Source organism: Xenopus laevis, chromosome 7L (genome assembly GCF_017654675.1).
Source record: "Xenopus laevis strain J_2021 chromosome 7L, Xenopus_laevis_v10.1, whole genome shotgun sequence".
NCBI lineage: Eukaryota > Metazoa > Chordata > Amphibia > Anura > Pipidae > Xenopus > Xenopus laevis.
Window position 1 is genome coordinate 22,853,547 of NC_054383.1, and position 20,557 is coordinate 22,874,103.

Consider the following 20,557-nt stretch of genomic DNA (forward strand, 5'->3'; position numbering starts at 1 on the left):
CATCTTTATCCATAATCTATGCATTCAGTTGTCAAAATATTTATGTCCAGCCTGTGTCCACCAGCTGTTGCTGAACTACATTGCCCACAATCCTCAGGGGTCAAAAAAGCAGTTTCTTGGTTTGTGGATAGGCAATCTGTGGCATTGTGGCTGTTGTGCATATAAAGCTCAGTGCAAGCTACAGTATGTTTGGGTTTATGCTGGAATATGGCTACCACTTTTCAGTGTAAATATAGGAATCTACCAATAATATTACAAGTATGGGATCCGTTACCTGGAAATCCGTTATCCAGAAAGCTCCAAATTACAGAATGGCGGTCTGCTATAAACTCCATTTTATCCAAATAATCCAAAATAAATAATAATTTCCTTTTTCTCTTTAATAATAAAAAAGTACCTTGTACTTGATCCAAACTAAGATACAATTAATCCTAATTGAAAGCAAAACAATCCTATTGGGGTTATTTAATGTTTTAAACCCCAGATCCAGAGCAACCTGAATAACATGTCCCATTCCTGTACTATGTTGCTTTTTTGTCACAGAGCAATGGATTTCTGCATTGAATTTACCATATAGAATATATGGTTTGCATCTGAATTGTTCTTAAATAGCAGTATTTTTAAGTGGGAAAAAAGATTCTTGTGTGCTTAGAGCATTCATACACTGCATATTTGCATATATGAAGGGGAGCTGCCATATTGCCTGGTTCTTTAGAGTCATTCACCATCTATCGCCAGGCCCGGATTTGTGGCGGCCTAGGGCTGCAAGTTTTTATCGGCGGCAACCTAAGGAGCACTGGGGACACATACTCCTGTAAGCGTAATCCCCAGTGCTCCAAGGATTGCTCGCACTCAAGTTGGAGTGGGGGTTGTGCTCACAAGGTTGCCGGCCACTAGGCCGCAGTGGTCTAGAGGCACCTAAGCCCCAAATCTGGGCCTGTGGATTGCAATGACAACAGCACCCCTAATGGTCATAAAGCCTTAGAAAAAGCCTTAAGGTGGCTATTGACGTAGAGATCCGCTTGGTCGGCAAACGAGCGGATCTCTCCCCAATATGCCCACATTGAAGTGTGTCATATCGGGCTAATACGATTGTGGGCCCTAGGGCCCAACAATCGGATCAGAATGGATCCGATACGTGCGGTCGGATCGCAGAACCACATAGACCCACAGATGCAACCACCATCCAACGGGATTTTTTAAACTACCCAATCGAGGCCAGATATCGATCGGGGAAGCCCTTTGGATGGCCCCACACACTGGCCAATAAGCTGACGACTCAGTCTGTATAAATATATAAGGTATAAAGATTCAAATTATAGAAAAACCCCTTATCCGGAAAATATCGTGTCCGAGCATTCTAGATAACAGGTCCCATACCTGTATCAGTTTCTTAAGACCAGAGAAGCTGTACCAGGGGTGGTTTTCAGTACTTCATGGGAAGAGAAACAACACAGATGCACCAAGCCAACTCATAAACATAAAATGTCATTATTCATGGCTTCAGGGCTGGGAGCACATAACTCACTTGTAAATACAATTCCTCTTATTTATATTGATATTTTAATTAAGCCCTGGCACAGAGACAGCATTGTGTAAACGTCGAGGTTGGCTCCATTACAGAAAAAAACCTACACCTAGTGGCCAGGTAAGGAACAACAGTTTAATGCTTTAATACGAAAGGAATTTGTCTCCAAACAGAAGCCTTTATTTAGCGCTTTATAAAGAGACAAGCATGGATTATCATTTCTTTATTATATAACCCCTATTCAACTTCATTAGTCGAGTATCCAGGTGTACAAGCTGCTGTATATGCAGAGGCAGGGGGCGGGATTTATTCAGTAGAGATGTGATTTAATCAATCATTATATTAAAATATTTCACTTATATCACCACTATCTGTGCATAAGGCTTCACAGACTGCTAAGAGGGAAGGTGTTTGGATTTTTGGAATCTAGATTACTGTTTTAGCAGAGATTAAGGAAGGGGCATATGGTAATAGTCATTACAGCAGTCTGTAAAAACAAAAACTCCCCTCAAAAGCTGGGAGTGTAAGTTCCACAACACATACAGGGTAGACGTTTACACACCTGTTTGAAAGATACAATTTGATCTTATTTCATGAAAGCATGGCAGAAAATATGGGGAAATACCCCTTATGCAAAAATCCCCGGGTCCTGAGCATTCTGGATAACAGATCCCTTACCTGTACTGCCCTGACTGTAGCAGTATAGAGCAATGCGCTTAGTACTTAGAGCCATTTATCAGTTACTTTATGTGGTTTACTATATTGGAATTTATTTCTGAATATATATCCATGAACCAGCTTTTTATTTTATAATTACCTGTTAAAGACCCTTCCATCACAGACAGTGCCTTGAGCTACTGTAGGTCTCTTTGTGAGCTGCAATTAACTTACTACCATTCCCAACATGCCCCCTAATTTTGGCAGCAAAAATGTATTTGTACTTTTTCAATACTGTGTGAAGTCTGATATCACCGCAGTCCGCTAGAGTGAAAGTCCGCCACTCTCCATTAATTTCTATGGCATTTTTATAGAGCATTTATCAATAGTGATGGGCGAATAAATTTGCAAAGTGTAAATTTGCGTTTTGCCGCAGGCGAATAAATGCACAATAAATTTGTTGACAAAATCAAAAAATTGTGGACACGCGTCGGAAAAGACGTGGCTCAAAACCGATGTTCGTCAACATTATATGGACACCCGTTGACTTTAATGGCAGCATCAAAATTCATGTTTCGAATTGTTTCAATGAAGTGAAACGGGACAAATTCACCCATCACTATTTATCAATGGGTGAAAGTTCACCCTTTGATAAATACGCCTTTAAAAATGCCATAGAAATGGATGGAAAGAGTATTTCACTCTAGCAGACTGGGCGATCTCTGACTTCATTCTTTGATAAATATACCCCTGTGTGTACAAACTGCTGAATGATATGTGTGCATGTAGGTTTTTGCAGTGTTTTCCTTTGGTATCTCAGCCAAATATTTATGCACTAACACTCTGCAGATAATATTGGGAGGGCCAGGGCTTCTCTAACTCTAATGCAATGACAATGCACTTGGGAATAATAGTTATAATAGATACTCTAATTGGAATCAGATATTACAAGATACATCGAGTGCTCTTCAAACTGCACCCATTTTCCTAGAAATCTCTAGAAAGTCGACAGCATTTCTGCAGTCCATGGCAGAGCCCCAGCGCACCTGTATCTGCTATTAACATAATCGCCCGAGGGGTGTAACAAGCAAATATTTATTAATTCATTACTTTCTAGGGAAATCATAGTTCAGCGTTCAGTACAGTGGAAGAGATTACATGGCTTTATTTACACACAAGCATTGCTCTGACGCAGTGTCGGACTGGGACACCAGGGGCCCACCCAAATACCTTAGACCAGGGGCTCACTCTCAGTACTATATTCTTCCTCTCCTCACTCAACCTCTATTCTCCTAGTCTCTTTTGTTTACATACTATAATCTATTATTCCATCTATTTAGGCTCTTTGTTCTCATAGAATGGCCATGAAATAGGCCAACATTGAGCAGCATGAGGGACCACTGACACCTGGGCCCACCGGGAGTTTTCCTGGTATCCTGGTGGGTCAGTGCGACACTGCCCTGAATTCTGAAATGTGTATCCCTTCATTGCATCCCCATGACTAAGAAAGTTCTATAGAAAACCATTTCAAATTTTTGTGCCTATTGTCACTGGTTCCTTATTTATTGCTCATTAATAGAGTTGAAAACCAACACATATACAGTAAATGTGCCATTGATGGATTAGTTCTGATGTAGGCAATAGGTACACCCTACAAACTGCACAATAGAAGTGCAGGTATGGGACCTGTTATCCAGAATGCTCTGGACCTGGGGTTTTCCAGATACAAGGTCTTTCCATATTTCGGATCACCATACTAAAAAATAATTTAAACATTCATTAAACCCAATTGGATTGTCTTGCTTCCAATAAGGATTAATTATATCTTAGTTGGGATCAAGTACAAGCTACTGTTTTATTATTACAGAGAAAAAGGAAATCGTTTTTGAAAATTTAAATTATGTGTTTCAAATGGATTCTATGGGAAATGGCCTTCATGTAATTCAGAGCTTTCTGGATAATGGGTTTCCAGATAAGTGATCCCATACCTGTAATACATATCTTAAAATCATTTTTAAGATTTCAATATGTAACGGAGAACTTGGGAGTGCCAAAAATTAGGCACCCCAAGTGGTTATATTTACTCACCTGACACCCCTAGCCGGTGCTCCTATCAGCAGAAAACTGTACCGACCTGGGTTTCTGCCAGTGAAAACCATGGAGCGATTGTCTTCTTCTTCCCTTCGTCGTTCTTCTAATTTCCTGGGGCAGACGCATGTGCAGATAAGTAAATACATTCACTAGGGGCTGCTAACTTTTTGGCACCCCAAGCAAAAAAAGACTTTCCTTCTCCTTTAAATCACATTCCAAAATAATCCATCATCTCTGCTGACCCTAAGAGATCAATACGATATATTGGTTAGAGAAGCAGATAGATCAGAAATTCACACAGGACATGGGAGGAGAGCAGCCATTGAGCAATGCTGTTCTTCCTTGTGGAACTTTCACCCTCAGTTTAATCACAAACAGGTTGGTGGTAGCTGATAAAACTAATAGATCTTTATCAATTCAAGGCAATAGATTGTCATCTCATTGGTTATTAAACTCATGTGATACAAGACCAGGCCAACATCTAGCAAAAGTAGTACTAAAATCTAAAAATCTAGAAAGTCTGTATTTTATATACTGAGCTTATTGAACCAACCTGAAGGTTCAGCAGCGCTATAGTAGTAATTATTCGGTAATTATTCGGTCTAGTTGTCACAAGAGTTTCCCATCTTGGATTTTGTCAGTGACACTGCCCATGCTCAGTGTGCTTTGAGCTTAGGGGTCGTCACAAATCATCAATCAAAATTAGGTTTGCCTGTCATATAAGGTCTGATTATTAAATTCTAATGCTAATTGTGCTACTACCAATAATCTGAATTATTTACTAATCAGCCTTATATTGTGACATTTCTATTCTATGTGTACTGTATATTGTGAGTGGGTCCCTAAGCTCAGTAAGTGACAGCAGCACAGAGCATGTGCAGTGAATCAGCAGAAAAGAAGATGGGGAGCTACTGGGGCATCTTTGGAGACACAGATCTTTACTGCTAAAGGGCTGTTTTTACCTTGAGCTGGTACAGAAGCCCAAAACATAATGTACAATATTTCTGCCCTATTTCTTTGGTTAGGTTTTAAGTCTTCTTTAAAATACAGAGATATAAGTGTATAAGGCTCACATTGTTTTTAAGTGGCTCATCTGTTTTTTGTTGGTTATGAGCTCATCATCAAAACACGTATTATCATATAAATTATGCCCCGCCCCCAACAACCAATAAGATATGCGTTACCCACCTCAGACCAAACCCTTGATTATTCCAACTTGCCGAGGGTGGGCTGGGTGTGACTTGGCTGATGGATCACTATGTGCATTACAGTAATTGATGGAGGCTTGGAGGGGGGTTGTTTTTTTGCCACCATTTCCAATGCAATTATGATTTCCTTTTCCATGGATAAGGGTGTGAATTAGTCATTTTAACGTATTTATTGCTAGTATGGAATGTCACTGTGTGCTGTGAAATGTAGAGGATGCCACTAAATGTCCATGATGTTCATAGAAATTGCGACTGTGTCATGTGAAATCTCAACTCTAAAACAGTGAGGTCAAATTTTCCAACAACACCAAACATGCCAGGGAGGGGGGGCATTGTATTTACAGAAGTGCAAATTTGCCTTTTTACCTCAAACCTACAATTTGTACGACAAGCAGGGGCAACATTTGGATGTAACATGCAGGGCCGGAACTAGGGGTAGGCAGAAGAGGCACCTGCCTCGGGCGCAAAGATGTGTGATTACTGGGCAGGTACCTGCTCAAAAGTTTTCTGCCTACCCCTATTCCGACTCGTTCACTCCCCTGCTGCTTATTTTTGAATCCCTGACTTGTAGACAAGTTTTAGTTGCATAAAAACCAGGTGGTCGAGTTTTTAAAGGGGAAAAACTAATATTTTTAGAGGAAAACAAAATAATATTTTTATGCTCCAAAGCTGCTAATACTCTCAAACCTGTGGAAATCATGTAGACGTCAATGGCAGATAGTCCCTGTAACAACTGAAACATGTTTTTTACCTTCAGCATTCTCAATAGTTTCTGGCTGTTTTCGCTGATTTTCGTTTGATAATCTGATAAATTTGAGTTATCGCGGTGACAATACGAGGGAGTCGAGTTTTCAGAGTTTTTGTCGTTTTTTTCTCTGACTTTTTTAAAAATAATTATTGGTAAATTAAGGTGATTTGGGAGTTTGGTCAAAAAAGTTGAGTTTTAGTAAATACCTTCCTAGGTGTGTATACTCAAATTTCCATTTTTGGGCCACATTCTACTTGTACCAGAGGTCGCAGGTGGTAATTAACCTCAGTGATGGAAACAATGTCAGGCTTTTCTCTGCCAGGGAAGAAGGCCCTTACTTAAATCAGCAAAATCCTTCTTTGTGTAAAGGTTTTCTTCTGCCTTATTATCAAAATTGGTTAATGTGAAAATATGTAGCTACTGTATATCTCTGCTACTAAACCAGTGTTGGCTACAGGGGCATAAAAGATTTGCATATCTACCATAATTCTTTGCACCATGGAATGAAATATAGCATGGTTTCCTGTACAAGGGCTGGTATTAGAGATGGATCTCCTCTTGGGTTTATTTTTTGTAGATGGATCCTCTTTAATCAAAAGACTCCTACACCGGAAACCCTACAGAGCAATCAGGTTACAGTGCTGAGTTTTGGAGGGATGGGATATTATCTCTGTTGGTACTGGCACAGTAGGACCCACAGTTGTCTTTGAACCCAACACTATGTTTGGTGATGCTACTCCAGTACTGTCCTGGGGCAATCAAAAGTGCAAAGGAGAATCTAAATAAGTACTTTAATTTTTACATCAGCCCATATATAGAACCCCTTTAACCTTCCCCACTTCCTGACTATACTGAATGTGTTTGCCAGTCATTCATCACTGGGGAGGCTTCTTCTCTATGTGACTTGTGTTCTATGCTAGGGGCACATGCTAAGGGGGTTATTTATCAAAGTCTGAATTTATCTCAATATTTTCTGCTACAAACTCTGATCAAATCCGGTTGGGTTTTTTACACTTATTTATTATTACATTTTCCCCGAAAATTAGCTTTGTGCGAAAAAAATCAGATTTTCCCAATTTTTTCGGATCTCTCCTCTGAATTTTTGAGTTTTTTTGGATTTTTGACCGCAAAATTCTGATTTCTTATGTTTTTTGACCGAAAATTTCAGGGTATTGCATGAAACCCGGCGCACTTTAAAAAAATAATCATTGGGACTTCTCCCATTGACTTATATGCAACCTCAACAGGTCTGAGATACCGGATTTTCAGACTCTGACTTTTCTATCCTTGGGGTTAAATAAATTCTGAAAAATTCCTGATTTTTTAAAAGTCCCATTTTATAAAAAGAAATCACAAATTTTTCGTGGTTTTTTGCATTCAGAGTTTAGTAAATAACCCCCTAAATGTATTGTGTGATGACAGCTGCAAGTTGCATGTCGTTGGTAAATGAGGCCTCCAAAAATGGGTGAGATCAGTATGAGCAATGCTATTCTCTTATCCTGAGTGGATATGGAGAATCCCTGCTATAAAGCAAGGCTTGACTGCAGTTTCCTATTTGCCACAGTGCACTTCTTCCCCAGATCTTTGTAACTGACCCTGTATAATTTGTTCAGAAGTAATATCAATCATTCTGTCTACAACACTGTATTACATATATTTTAAATATTGATTTCAAATGCTAAGCAGGTGCTTATATTTGAATTTCAGGCTTGGAGGAAAGTTTTGGTTGCATAAAAATCAGTTATACTGCCAAACAGAGTCTCCTGTAGGCTGTCAGTCCACACAGGGGCTACCAAATAGCCAATCACAGCCCTTATTGATTTCAAATGCAAATATAAGATCTTTATTCTGGATGACAGCATCCCTTTAAATGGAGTCTCTGTTAGGGGGGATTAATTAACATTTATTCTCGCTTTCTTTCCAGGGGACTATGGAATGGATGGTATAACGAAGAAAACGTACCGGGATGGTGGGGAGGTCACTGGGAGAAGTAAGATTTATCAACATTAAGACTGTATTTTTTGGATATATTCTCTGAACCAAGAATAACCTAAAGCTTGCCTACTCAATGTTCTAGGTAACACCATTATAGGCTGTTTGTCCATGAATCACTTTTCCTAGGCAAAAAAAAAGATAGTCTATACTAGTAATTAACATTTTAGGATTGTTGCTCCACCTAGTGGTGTGCCAGCATCTGTCTTTTATTTTATTTCTTGCATGCAATATACTTCTAATAAAAGTGTCTTGATTTCCAGCCTATACAGAAACAGTAACATCCTCATCAAGACTCGTATCATTACCGCCAAGTAAGTCTGTGACAATCTTAAGCAGCACAATGGCAATATATTTTTTTTGCTTTTATGAATTATCTCACACCTATTCTTTACTCATATGGTTAGCAAATGAGTGCAAACAGGTGCAAACTATTCATGTTCTTTTTACTTTCATTTATTTACATTCACCCTTTCCTTTTTCAACTTACCCATCAGATATGGTCCATGAACTTATGTCAAGTATAATTAAAATAGTAACATATACTGTAGTAAGTTTGATTGAAAAAAGACACACGTCTATCAAGTTCAACCTTTTATGTCTAAATAAAACGTGCCTAACTGCCAGTTGATCCAGAGGAAGGCAAAAAAAAACCATTTGAAGCCTCTCCAATTTGCCTCAGAGGGGAAAAAATCCTTCCTGACTCCAAAATGGCAATCGGACCAGTCCCTGGATCAACTTGTACTATGAGCTATCTCCCATAACCCTGTATTCCCTCACTTGCTAAACACCATCCAACCCCTTCTTAAAGCTATCTAATGTATCAGCCTGTACAACTGATTCAGGGAGAGAATTCCACATATTCACAGCTCTCACTGTAAAAAACCCCTTCTGAATATTTAGGCGGAACCTCTTTTCTTCTAATCGGAATGGGTGACCTCGTGTCAGCTGGAAAGACCTACTGGGAAATAAAGCATTAGAGAGATTATTATATGATCCCCTTATATATTTATACATAGTCATCATATTACATCTTAAGCGCCTCTTCTCCAGCGTGAAGATCCCCACAGCGTCGGACTGGGCCGGCGGGAAACCGGGAAAATACCCGGTGGACCCCGGCCTTCATGGGCCCCCGCCGGCCCAGCCCCCTCCCCCAATGTTCTGGCACCCAAATAAAAATTAATTGTTGCGCCGGTATCGCATGCGCTTTGGTGTTCGCGCATGCGCACCGGCGTTTGCATACACACCAGCGTGCGCAGAGACTTTCGCGCATGCGCGCTGGCGTGCGGCGACCCGTTCGCGCATGCACGCTTTCATGCGCCGAGACGTTCGCGCATGCGCACGGGGGGTCCGGAGTATAGTTACCCGGTGGGCCCCCCCATGTCCAGTCCGACCCTGGATCCCCTTGGCCAGTTTTTCCTCATAGCTAAGATTTTCCATAGCTTTTACCAGCTTAGTTGCCCTTCTCTGTACCCTCTCTAATTCAATAATAACCCATCTGATAGATGGAGACCAAAACTGTACGGCATATTCTAGATGGGACCTTACCAGTGCTCTGTACAGTGGAAGAATGACCCCCTCCTCCCGGGAATCAATGCCCCTTTTAATACAGCTCAAGACCTTATTTGCCCTTGAAGCTCCTGACTGGCATTGCTTGCTACAGCCAAGCTTATTATCTACAAGGTCCTTTTCCATAATGGATTTGCCTAGTGCAGTCCCATTAAGGGTATAAGTGGCTTGGATATTTTTACATCCCAGGTGCATGACTTTACATTTATCAACATTGAATCTCATTTGCCACTTAGCTGCCCAGATTGCCAGTTTGTCAAGATCCTGTTGCAAGGTTGCCACATCCTGGATGGAATTAATTGGGCTGGATAACACTGATACATTACTTACAATACCCTCCCCTAAGTCATAATGAACAAGTTAAATAAAAGTGGACCCAATACTGAGCCCAGAGGAACCCCACTAAGAACCTTACTCCAAGTAGAGAATGTCCCATTAACAACCACCCTCTGTACCCGATCCTGTAGCCAGTTTCCTATCCACGTGCAAACGACTTCATTAAGCCCAACAGACCTTAGTTTAGAAAGCAGTCGTTTGTGGGGCACAGTATCAAACGCTCTGGCAAAATCCAAATAGATCACATCTACTGCCCCCCCCCCCCACTGTCAAGCATCTTACTTACCTCATCATAAAAAGCAATCAGATTTGTCTGACATGACCTATCCTTCATAAAGCCATGCTGATTGCAGCTCATAATGCCATTCATTAGGACAACATTTTGAATGTGATCCCTTAACAAGCCTTCAAATAATTTGCCCACCACGGATGTCAAACTATAATTAAAAAGAAATGTTCCCTTATCCAGCCAATACCCCTCCCCTCTTGATTTATACTAAATGCAAAATATTCTCCATTTGTCTCTCAACAGAAGGGGCAAACTCTAGTGGATCCAAAATTTCCTCCCAGGTTGGAGGGGGCGGAGTGGAAAAAAAGACTATAGTACAGAGCAGCAGCAGTTATGTTTCTTCAGGTAAGTTCCTGTATATTCAATATATAAAAGAAAACAAAGAGCTATTCCTCCAGAGACACTGTGTGAATTTTCTCATAAACGGTGTTGCCATATACACTGTATAGTAGTGATGTGTGGGCCGGGCGATATACCCGTGGGACCTGCCGGTTGGGCGGGTATAGGCCGACCTCAGCATGAGCTTTGCAGATCTTGGGAGGGTTTGAGCTTTTCTTTCTGCTCTTCCTGCCCCTGACCTTAGACTTCCTGCTTACGGCATTCTTTTTTATACTCTCCCCCACTCCCCTTTTGTGACATCATCGTCGGGGAGGTGCGGTCTATATATGGAGGGGAGGAGGCGGGTGCAGGCGGGTTTGGGTTGAGTAAGGTGTGGGTCTGGTGCAGGTCCAGTTTTCTCTACCCACACATCACTACTGTACAGATGATAGACAGACAGATGATTAATTGATAGATAGATAGATAGATAGATAGATAGATAGATAGATAGATAGATAGATAGATAGATGATGATGAAGAAGAACAAGAGTGTTTCTAGTAACTTGTGTCCTGTGAGTGACTTCATGTATATCCTTAATTTAAGCCTTTCCTAAAGTTTTGACATATTATTTATAATTTTATAGCAGGGGGAGGTACAAGACTGACCAGCACATCTGGATCCAAATATCCCCATTCCCCAAATTCCACGCTCTCCATTTCCCCAAACACAACCTTTGAGAGGAAAGCCTACGTCTCCTCCACAACTCGCCAAGGAGCATATGAAGGTATGGGAGGGGGGATGCATTAACTATTGTAGTGTATCCGTGGGTTGACTAGTTACATGCCACGTCCTGGCTGACACTACGTTTTTTAATAGAAATGAAAAGAAAAATATTTTCCCTTCCAGGAAGCTCCAGTGGAAATTCTTCACCGGAATACACTAGAAAAGAAATGGGTATGGTTACGTATTTTGTTTTAATTTTGGGGGAGGTCTCGGTTCAATATGACATATGCTTTATTTCTGAGTTGGGTTTTTCTCCTATTATTAAGAAGTCATTCTACCCAGACTGCAATAAAATAGCATTCCCTAGTGATAACAAATATAGGTTGTTTTGTGTGTATATATATATATATATATATATATATATATATATATATATATATATATATATCGTGAATAAAGTACCCCCTCTTGTAAAACATAAGGATATTATAAGTTACCGAAGACCGAGTGTTTTTATACAGGTCATGGAACTCCGAGGTAGCTTCTAATATCCTCATATTTTACAACTAGGGGTACTTTATTTATTATAATACACAAGTTTCAGAGAGTCATGTGACAGAAATGAGATCAGAACTCACCGTTTATAAGGATATAATTTACAAGATATTCATGGCTTTTGGGTATTATATATATATATATAATATATATATATTGATATAGTCCCTTCCATCAGCAATTTTTAGAATCAGTTTATTCTTTTACAGCATCTTCCTCCAGCAGAGGGCGTACACAGAGCAGGGGTGAGTACATTGCTATATATTATTGATGAATTGGGCATCATACTGACTTCTAATGGAAAGCTAAATAGTATTTATATAATTTGGGGAATTGAAATATTATATAGCCCTTAGCAGACAATATTTACTGTAACTATTTTCTCCTATCACATTGCCACTCAATATTCACATAAGGGTCATTTTCAATACGGGCCAAATTGTCCAGCCTTTAGTTTCTGAATATATTGATCCAGGAGTGTGGTAGTAAATAACACATGGAGTAAAACCATGTACAGATAGGGGGGAAATTACAACCCCCATGAGGGCCATTGCTCGAATTGAACATAGGACCTTAGTGTATTTTTTATATTTAGCATATGAAAGTAATTATTTACTACTGTGTGCTGTCTCATACAGGATTGAAAAAACCCCAAAGCTGCTGTGAAAAGTTGTGCTTTCTTAAATTTAATTTCATTTATCTTTGTGAGTCAAATATATAATCCATAGTTATTAAAAGTATTCTGATCTTGAATGTTGCGCTCTTACAGAGACTGAAATCCGTACTCGCCTCCAGAGTGCTTCTCCCTCCACTAGATGTAAGTAACTCTATACTCTATATCTTCTCTACCAACCATTGTTTCCTTTAGATTGCAAGCCTCTGTGAATAGAGCCATCTCATCTCATTATATCAGTCTGTGCTTGAATTGCCTTAATCTGATATTATGAGAGCAGCTTGCGAGGTAAAATAAACAGCAAAATGTACATTATTTCTCTTCTTTTGCTTTGCAGGGACAGAACTCGATGATGTGAAGAAGTTACTAAAACGTTCCACCAGTGTCAGTCCCACTAGATCTCCAACAAATACTCTCCCCATTCCTAAAAAAGCCACAGTGGAAACCAAGATCGTCACAGAAAGCTCCCAGTCAGGTACAGTCTCAATGCTACACCCCAGGGTTCCTGTAATTCAAATACAAATTAAAAATCCAGTATAGCGTCCAGTTTGCCCTTCCACTTTTGAGATCTCCATAGAGATAGTGCCCTGCCTGGATTTGAACTTATTGCAAGCGTCCATGTGTAAGGAGTTTATCTTGAGTTTAGGCGTTTATACAGACTCATGCCTTTTTACAATTTATAGTTAATCCAAGATCTACAAAGAATAATCTGAAGCAATATCAGTCATTTTCTTTCCTTTTGTAAACCAGTTGCCGGCTCCTATGATACCACCATACTGGATTCTGCTCTCCCGTCCTATATGTGGACTTCCACACTTCCAGTGGGTTCCTCGATGGCAGGTTACCAAAACAATATGGGCTACAGTTCTTCTATGATGAATGCTGCCTCCAACGGATCAGGTAGTCTTATCTGTAAAAGCCTGTATCTGCCCTTCTGTATTTTTTTTTTTTATTTTGCTGTGAACGTTGCTTTAATTTTCTTTACATTTTTTTTAGTGTTTGGTGCTCCCAATAACCTGGCTCCTAGCTCTCCCTCACTAAATTCTGGGTATTCCTCATCCTCTGCAGGTAATGTCTGTAGCCAGATTTGTATTGCTTTATCACCATTTATGTTAATAGTGCATATTGCTGGATTCAGCCATACAGAGGAGGACAAATCTGCCAGCGACTCACAGCATGATGTGTGAAAAAAAGTTAGGTTGAGATATCATTAACTCATTTTATATAGCAACAATATAAGCAATACTTTTCCAACATCAGCATCCTGATCCTGAGGTTCTGTTGGCAAATTTTCTTTAAACTGAAGATTGAACTGTCATTTTATTTTATAAATCTAGAAACTATCCGTCATTTGGTTCAGAATCACATAAATGAATGGTATCAGCTGCAGTTCTTGCAGTTATATTTGATTTAGGTCATGCATTTATGCTCCTTATTGTACTCTAGTATGAAAAAAAACCAGATTTATGTGTGTGGTGTACTACCTATTATAATACATCTCTTATATGACTATTTACAGTATTCGGCGTTCAGAACAACCTTGCCCCAATGCAAGCACCAGGCCCTATTATTAGCAGTGTGGCAGCATCCACCTCTTCAGGTTAGTGTGCGGAATGGCCTGAATATTATTTCAGCGGCTTGTGTGAGCAACCAAACAATTCACTTTAAATACTGTTCCTTTTTCCTTAAGGATATGGTGTGCAGAAAAACATCTCACACAGCTCAGGTGGACAAGGAAGTACTGTGACAACTTCAGCTGGTAAATCCTTTATAATAATAATATTGGCTAGCCTTATATACAAACACACACACATTACATAGTATATGAATAGACCTGCAAGTCAAGAAAGACGTGTACATGAGTACTTCTCTATGAGCAGGGGGCAAGGGACGATAAGCATTTCTATTTAGTGTATATGCATTCAAAGTGGTGGTTTATCTGTAAGTTAACTTTAAGTATGTTATAGAATGGCCTATTATGAGCAAATTTTCAATTGGTCTTCATTTTTTTTATAATTTTGCCTTTTTCTTCTGACTCTTTCCAGCTTTCAAATGGGGGTCACTGACCCCATCTAAAAACAAATGCTCTGTAAAGCTACAAATGTATAGTTATTCCTACTTCTCATTACTCGTCTTTTTTCTTTAGGTCCTCTCCTATAAATAATCCAGCCTCTTATTCAAATCAGTACATGGTTGCCTAGGTAATTTGGACCCTGGCAACCAGACTGCTGAAATTGCAAACTGGAGAGCTGCTGAATATATAAGCTAAATAACCCTCGATTAGGGCTTATTTGCAGCTAAGTCCTCCCCATTTAAATTTTTCTGCGATACTTTAGGCCTACACCTCCTAAATCAATATCACTCTTTGACTGGTTCACCCAGATACCACACTCCAAACTTTGATGTAGAGTGGGTCTGCACCTTGTGAAACCTTATGACGCTGTGATATTTCATTGTATTTAGTCAATCATATCCACAACCTTGCATACTTCAGGTTCTCAAGTGTATAATTTTTTCTTTTTCCTATGTGTTTTTTTCTGTTTTCTTATGTTTCCTATTTTGTCTTACTTATTATTTGTGTGTAAAAATCATAAAACAACTTAAATAAAGAGTTATAAAAAAAAAAGCTAAATAACTCAAAACCCCAAATAATACAAAATGAAAACCAATTGCAAATTATATCAGAATATCACTCTCTACATCATACTATAAGTGAACGCAAAGGTGAACAACAACTTTAATAGTCCCTGTATAGTAAAATACCTTCTAAGACAGGTATCACCCTAAGGCACATCTGGGTCACTTCTTATCCAGGGCAGAAGCGGCATCACCTTTCAAAAGCTGGCCATATATAGCGAGATCCGCACATTCGGAGACATCGCCAAACGAGTGTATCTCTCCTTGATGACCTTGAGGTGGGCAATATTGGCTGATCCGATCATGGGCCCCAGGGCCCAACGTTCCGATCACAATGAGAAGAATATGGGCAGTCGGATCGAGGTCCGCATCAATGAACAGATGCAGTTCTCGATCCGTCAGGATCAACATCTCGCCCGATAAACATCTGGCTGGCTTTCGCCCAGATAACTATGGGGTAGCTCGTCAGAGGGCCCTCATACACTGCCCAATAAACATAATCTGTCAGCAGACGCAAACTTCTATCTCACTATCTCACTTCCTATCACAAACAATGTATGGATTAGCAAATTTATTGAGAGGGTGCAACCAACCCTCTGCAAACCATTCTAATGATATTTATATAAATATTCTGCATTTCTATAAAAGCTCAGCGTGAAAGGTCAGGAACAAGCAGCATTCATGGATTTCTAATCCTTGATTCTTTTAGTTACTAGCACCAAAACCCAAAGTGATGATATCCTGGGCAAGGACTTCAAGGACTTCAAGTTCCTCCTGCTGGAGAAAGAAAAGGGCCCTAGCAAGAAGGAAGGAGATGTCCTGATCACGTCGAAGGACTCTGGCAAAGTGTTTACAGCCTCTAATGGAGGAGTTTCAGGTACATTTGCCCCCACGGTCCCCATCAAGTAACATATTTATTCACAAGGGATTTATATTTGGATGTTTTCAACCTTTATCCTATATGTATTCCATATCATGAACATTTGCTACATCTGCACTAGGTCTGGTAACTTAACCGATCTGCAAGGGGCCTATTAAAAAAGCCAACATTTGATTGGCTGCTATGGTTTAACTAGACATTGTGCAAACGTAATTATATGAATCCAATGAGTAATGGTAATGAGACACAGGGATGATGAATATCAGATACCACAGATACACAGAATATTTCCATATGGTTCTTATGTCACTGACAGAGTTTGCACTCAATTTTATTTTTTAGATTTTTAAAAAAAGACAGTAATATTCTAAATAGACATTCATTGGTTTCACAGGCTCCTATGGAGAGGATTCATTAAAAAAAGAAAAACATGCTTTTACTAGTACAGAGGCCTCGTACAAAACTGAAGTGAATGGTAAATATATATATATATGTGTATAATTCACAGAAGTATGTACAGTATGTGTATTGATACATACACATGTACTTTTATAGAATTACATATTCATATGTCACTTCTGTTTAGGAGGATTAAAAGTAACAAAGGACAAAGCCACGTATGCAGGTAAGTGAACTTAATAAGGAAAAAAATCTCTTTTTTGAACTTGTATCATTCAATATACAGGTATGAGATTCATTATCCAGACACCTGTTATCCAGAAAGCTCTAAATTACAAAAATGGCATCTCTTATAGACTCCATTTTATCCAAATTAACCAAGTTTTTAAAATGTAATAATAAAACAGTAGCTTGTACTTGATCCCAACTAAGATATAATTAATCCTCATTGGAAGAAAAATCAGCCTATTGGGTTTATTTTATGTTTTTATGATTTTCTAGTAGAGTTAAGGTATGAAGAGCCATATTACAATATCCAACAACCCCCAGGTCCCTATATCATTCTGGATAGCAGTTCCCATACCTGTAGTACATTTGGCTTTGGGTATTACTTATAAACATAATACAAAGAGGCTCAAGGGCGTATTATCCATAACCAATGGTCAAAAGTCTTGTACATTGCCAGTATTGTATGTATATACAGGTATAGGAGCTTTTATACGGAATGCTTGGAATCTGGGGTCTGGATAAGGACAGTTTCATATGATTTATATGAATGGGGGTGGAATTGTGACCTCTTTTACAGAACTGCTACCCCTCATTATCACGTCATTATTAGAATATAGAAGGTTATTGTGCTCTTTTTGGTCTCATTCCAGAGATACAACGAGTCGATGGACTGAAAGCTGGTGGCAGTTACCAGGATGGGAGAGAAGGAGATGGGGGTACAGACGCTGTGTGCGGACCATGTGCCTCCTGCTGCAAGTGGTGGATGTGGGCGCTCGGTTTGCTCCTTGGATTACTCTTCCTCCTCGGACTACTTTTTGGGCTCCTATCTCTGTGTAAGTAATAGAGCCACTCCTGCACCCATCACATTGAGATAATAACAATACAATATTTTCTCATAAGTTGTGTCAGCTACATTAGTACTTTTCTGTTATCAAATGAAGGTGGTTTATATGAAGAAACCCTCTTCTGCAGATCATGGGTCCTCATCCTTTTTTTTACCCATGAGCCATATTCAAATGTAAAAAGAGTTTTGAGAACCAACACATGAACAAAAGTACATGGGGTTGCCATATAATGCTGTGATTGGATATTAAGTAGCCCCTATATGGACTGGCAAACTTGTCTTTAAGCCAAGAATTCAAAAAATAAGCACCTGCTTTGAGGCCACTGGGAGCAATATCCAAGGAGTTGGAGAGTTACACGTTGCTTTCAAGCCACTAGTTGGGGATCAATGCACTAGACAGAGCTTTATTTACTAGCAGACAATATGATGTATATCCCAAGGTGCATCATGCTGTCCCAACAAGATGAACTGACCTACCATGATCCATCTCTCTGTGGATCATATGGTGCCACCCAATAGAGATTTTAGATACGTGTGTACAAATTAGGACTGTTGAAACTGAATGGGGTTTTTGTTTCACTGCAGGGCAAGATGTGAAGAATCTGACTACCCGTGTAAAGACTCTGGAGGAGAATCAACCCAATAGTAAAGTCGTAGCTGAGTATCTTCAGGCGGGCAGAGTATCTGCAGTAGGCAGTGCGCCAGTCGGCTCTTCAGGGGATATTGATTTATCAAGCAATACAATAGGATTAGGCACTGGATTTACTGATCAGAATAAAGAAGCTTTCTGGGACTACATGAAAAGGAGAATGCAGCAAGAAAGAGGTATGAGCTCTTTAAATGAGATATTAGGTAGGGTCGCACTGAATCCAGGAATCAGACAAATATCATGACTTCTTGCAGGCTTTGAACTGGGCTGAATAATCAGTGTAATTAAATAAGTGTTTAGCAGAACCAACCCAGAACCTTTAAAGCCACATGACTTTAACTCAAAACAACCAAAACATTTTTTTTGTTACCCAATTGTGCATCTTTTTTAATTTTTCACAAATTTGAACATGCAAATTAGGATTTTGAGTCTGTTTGGAACTGGATAGAATCTTTTTGGGGAGGAGTCTGTATTCAAATCTAAACCATGAAGATTCAGTACATCCCTATTTCTTTCCAACTTGCAGCCCTCTGGATGTTGGCGACTTTATCTCCCTTCAGATGAGGATTACAGGTTGACCCTCTCTACGTTATATATAGTCATATGACCTGTATAAAGGCCTCTATAATGTAAAAGAGACTGTAGAATGGAGGAGGGGTCATTATCCTCTCTATAATACACAAGTGATGCTAAAGAATATCAATATCAGACTTAGCAACTTCTCTATAATAGCCAAACTACCACCTGTAAGTAAAGACTTGCTCTTAGAGTGTAGCATATATAGAAACATTTATATTCACATTGGACAACAATAATGTTACAATTGTTCTTTCCTCTACAACAGTGGGGTTTTTTGTTTTTTTACTTCTTATACCACTGAAGTCTGACATTAAAACCTGGTTGCTAGTGCCATTGGCTCTAGGGAAAACCAGCTACAAGTTGACAATACAGTGGTAGTGTGGTCTGGGTCGGTGGGGGCCATGGGTCCATTGTGGTTTTCCCCAGTGTTCCGCTGGCCCAATCCGACTCTGCGTGCAAGTGAGAAACACCATTCACCGGGAATGTAAAAAGGGGCACCAAGTTGTCGTGTAGATGGTGAATGGCTGCTTGCATTTCATATTACTGTGACCAATCACTTTAAAGCTGCCCTGGATGTCAGTGGTGACACCTACTCATCTCCCCTCCTTTGGGTGGAAGAGTTTTAGCTCTCATGGCTAATTTCCATAAAAATGATTGCTCCCAGCTGTTGAAAAGCAGCAATTACCTGACATTATCCCTAATATAGATTATTGATAAAACAGAACTGTGCAATACATAAATACATGGTGCTATAAACAGGGGCCACAGGTTGACTCAGGAGGAGGAGAGGACCTTGACCAGTTTCCTGCTGAGAGTGTTGTCACATTTCAAATATAATGACATTTTAATAATGATATTGCATTTTTTGTGTTTTTCAGGAACATTCATTGGTGAAAAGGGAGAATCAGGCCAAAAAGGTAAAAAATGATGAAATAGTTACTTAATTACTTAATATTTATAATTTATTATGATTCTTGCTTTATATTTCTCAAGCTATTTTGGAAGTATTCACAATCATTAAAATTGAAAACCCAACCATGTTGTGTCCTCTCTTTACAATGCTCTTATGGTTTTTTTGTTTAGGTGACATGGGAATGCAGGGAGAAAGAGGTGAGATATCTGTATATCTTTGGTTTGCATAGTGTTGGGAAACTATCAGTTCATTATTTTGTTTCAGTAGGTTCACTTTTACTGGATTTTTATTTTAAACCAATGAACTAATGTTAACAAATTTTAAGACAATTAATTAATAATCGCCAAAGAAGAAGGCAGACAGTAAAGTCTTTATATATATATATATATATATATATATATATATATATATATATATATATATATATATATATATATATATATATATATATATATATAGCGTCCATGTTGGGCTGGCACTACTCGTAAACAGGACCGGATTTGCAGCAAGGCCGCATAGGCCCGGGCCTAGGGCGGCAAAAAATAGGGGCGGCATGCCGCCCAGCCGCATTATGGGGACGTGTGCGTCCCCATTCAATTACACCAGCTGGGCCGGCAGTTTTTCGCCGGCGCGCTGGGAAGGGGATGTGTAGGTGGGCGCTAGGACCACACGGCCGCCTGATCGGACCGCGCGGTCTAGGGGCGGCCCACAAAGAAATCCGGCGCTGCTCATAAAAAAAG

The 20,557-nt window shown here is 39.5% G+C and overlaps 1 protein-coding gene across 3 annotated transcripts in view; it reads left to right on the forward strand.

The window, feature by feature from the left end:
• The window catches only part of col17a1.L (collagen, type XVII, alpha 1 L homeolog), a 50,388-nt gene that overhangs the window by 1,396 nt on the left and 28,435 nt on the right, over positions 1-20,557 (forward strand). For 2 of the 3 annotated variants that reach the window (XM_018225218.2, XM_018225219.2), the window contains exons 2-20: positions 8,157-8,222; positions 8,488-8,538; positions 10,662-10,763; positions 11,381-11,521; positions 11,644-11,691; positions 12,225-12,260; positions 12,785-12,832; positions 13,026-13,163; positions 13,439-13,588; positions 13,685-13,756; positions 14,208-14,288; positions 14,379-14,447; positions 16,035-16,202; positions 16,600-16,680; positions 16,792-16,830; positions 17,483-17,665; positions 18,262-18,501; positions 19,783-19,821; positions 19,988-20,014. In XM_018225218.2, coding sequence (XP_018080707.1) covers positions 8,168-8,222; positions 8,488-8,538; positions 10,662-10,763; positions 11,381-11,521; positions 11,644-11,691; positions 12,225-12,260; positions 12,785-12,832; positions 13,026-13,163; positions 13,439-13,588; positions 13,685-13,756; positions 14,208-14,288; positions 14,379-14,447; positions 16,035-16,202; positions 16,600-16,680; positions 16,792-16,830; positions 17,483-17,665; positions 18,262-18,501; positions 19,783-19,821; positions 19,988-20,014 — 1,768 coding nt within the window. In that variant the 5' untranslated portion in view covers positions 8,157-8,167. The remainder of the gene's footprint in view (positions 1-8,156; positions 8,223-8,487; positions 8,539-10,661; positions 10,764-11,380; positions 11,522-11,643; positions 11,692-12,224; positions 12,261-12,784; positions 12,833-13,025; positions 13,164-13,438; positions 13,589-13,684; positions 13,757-14,207; positions 14,289-14,378; positions 14,448-16,034; positions 16,203-16,599; positions 16,681-16,791; positions 16,831-17,482; positions 17,666-18,261; positions 18,502-19,782; positions 19,822-19,987; positions 20,015-20,557) is intronic. The other variant, XM_018225220.2, reaches the window with a different exon arrangement.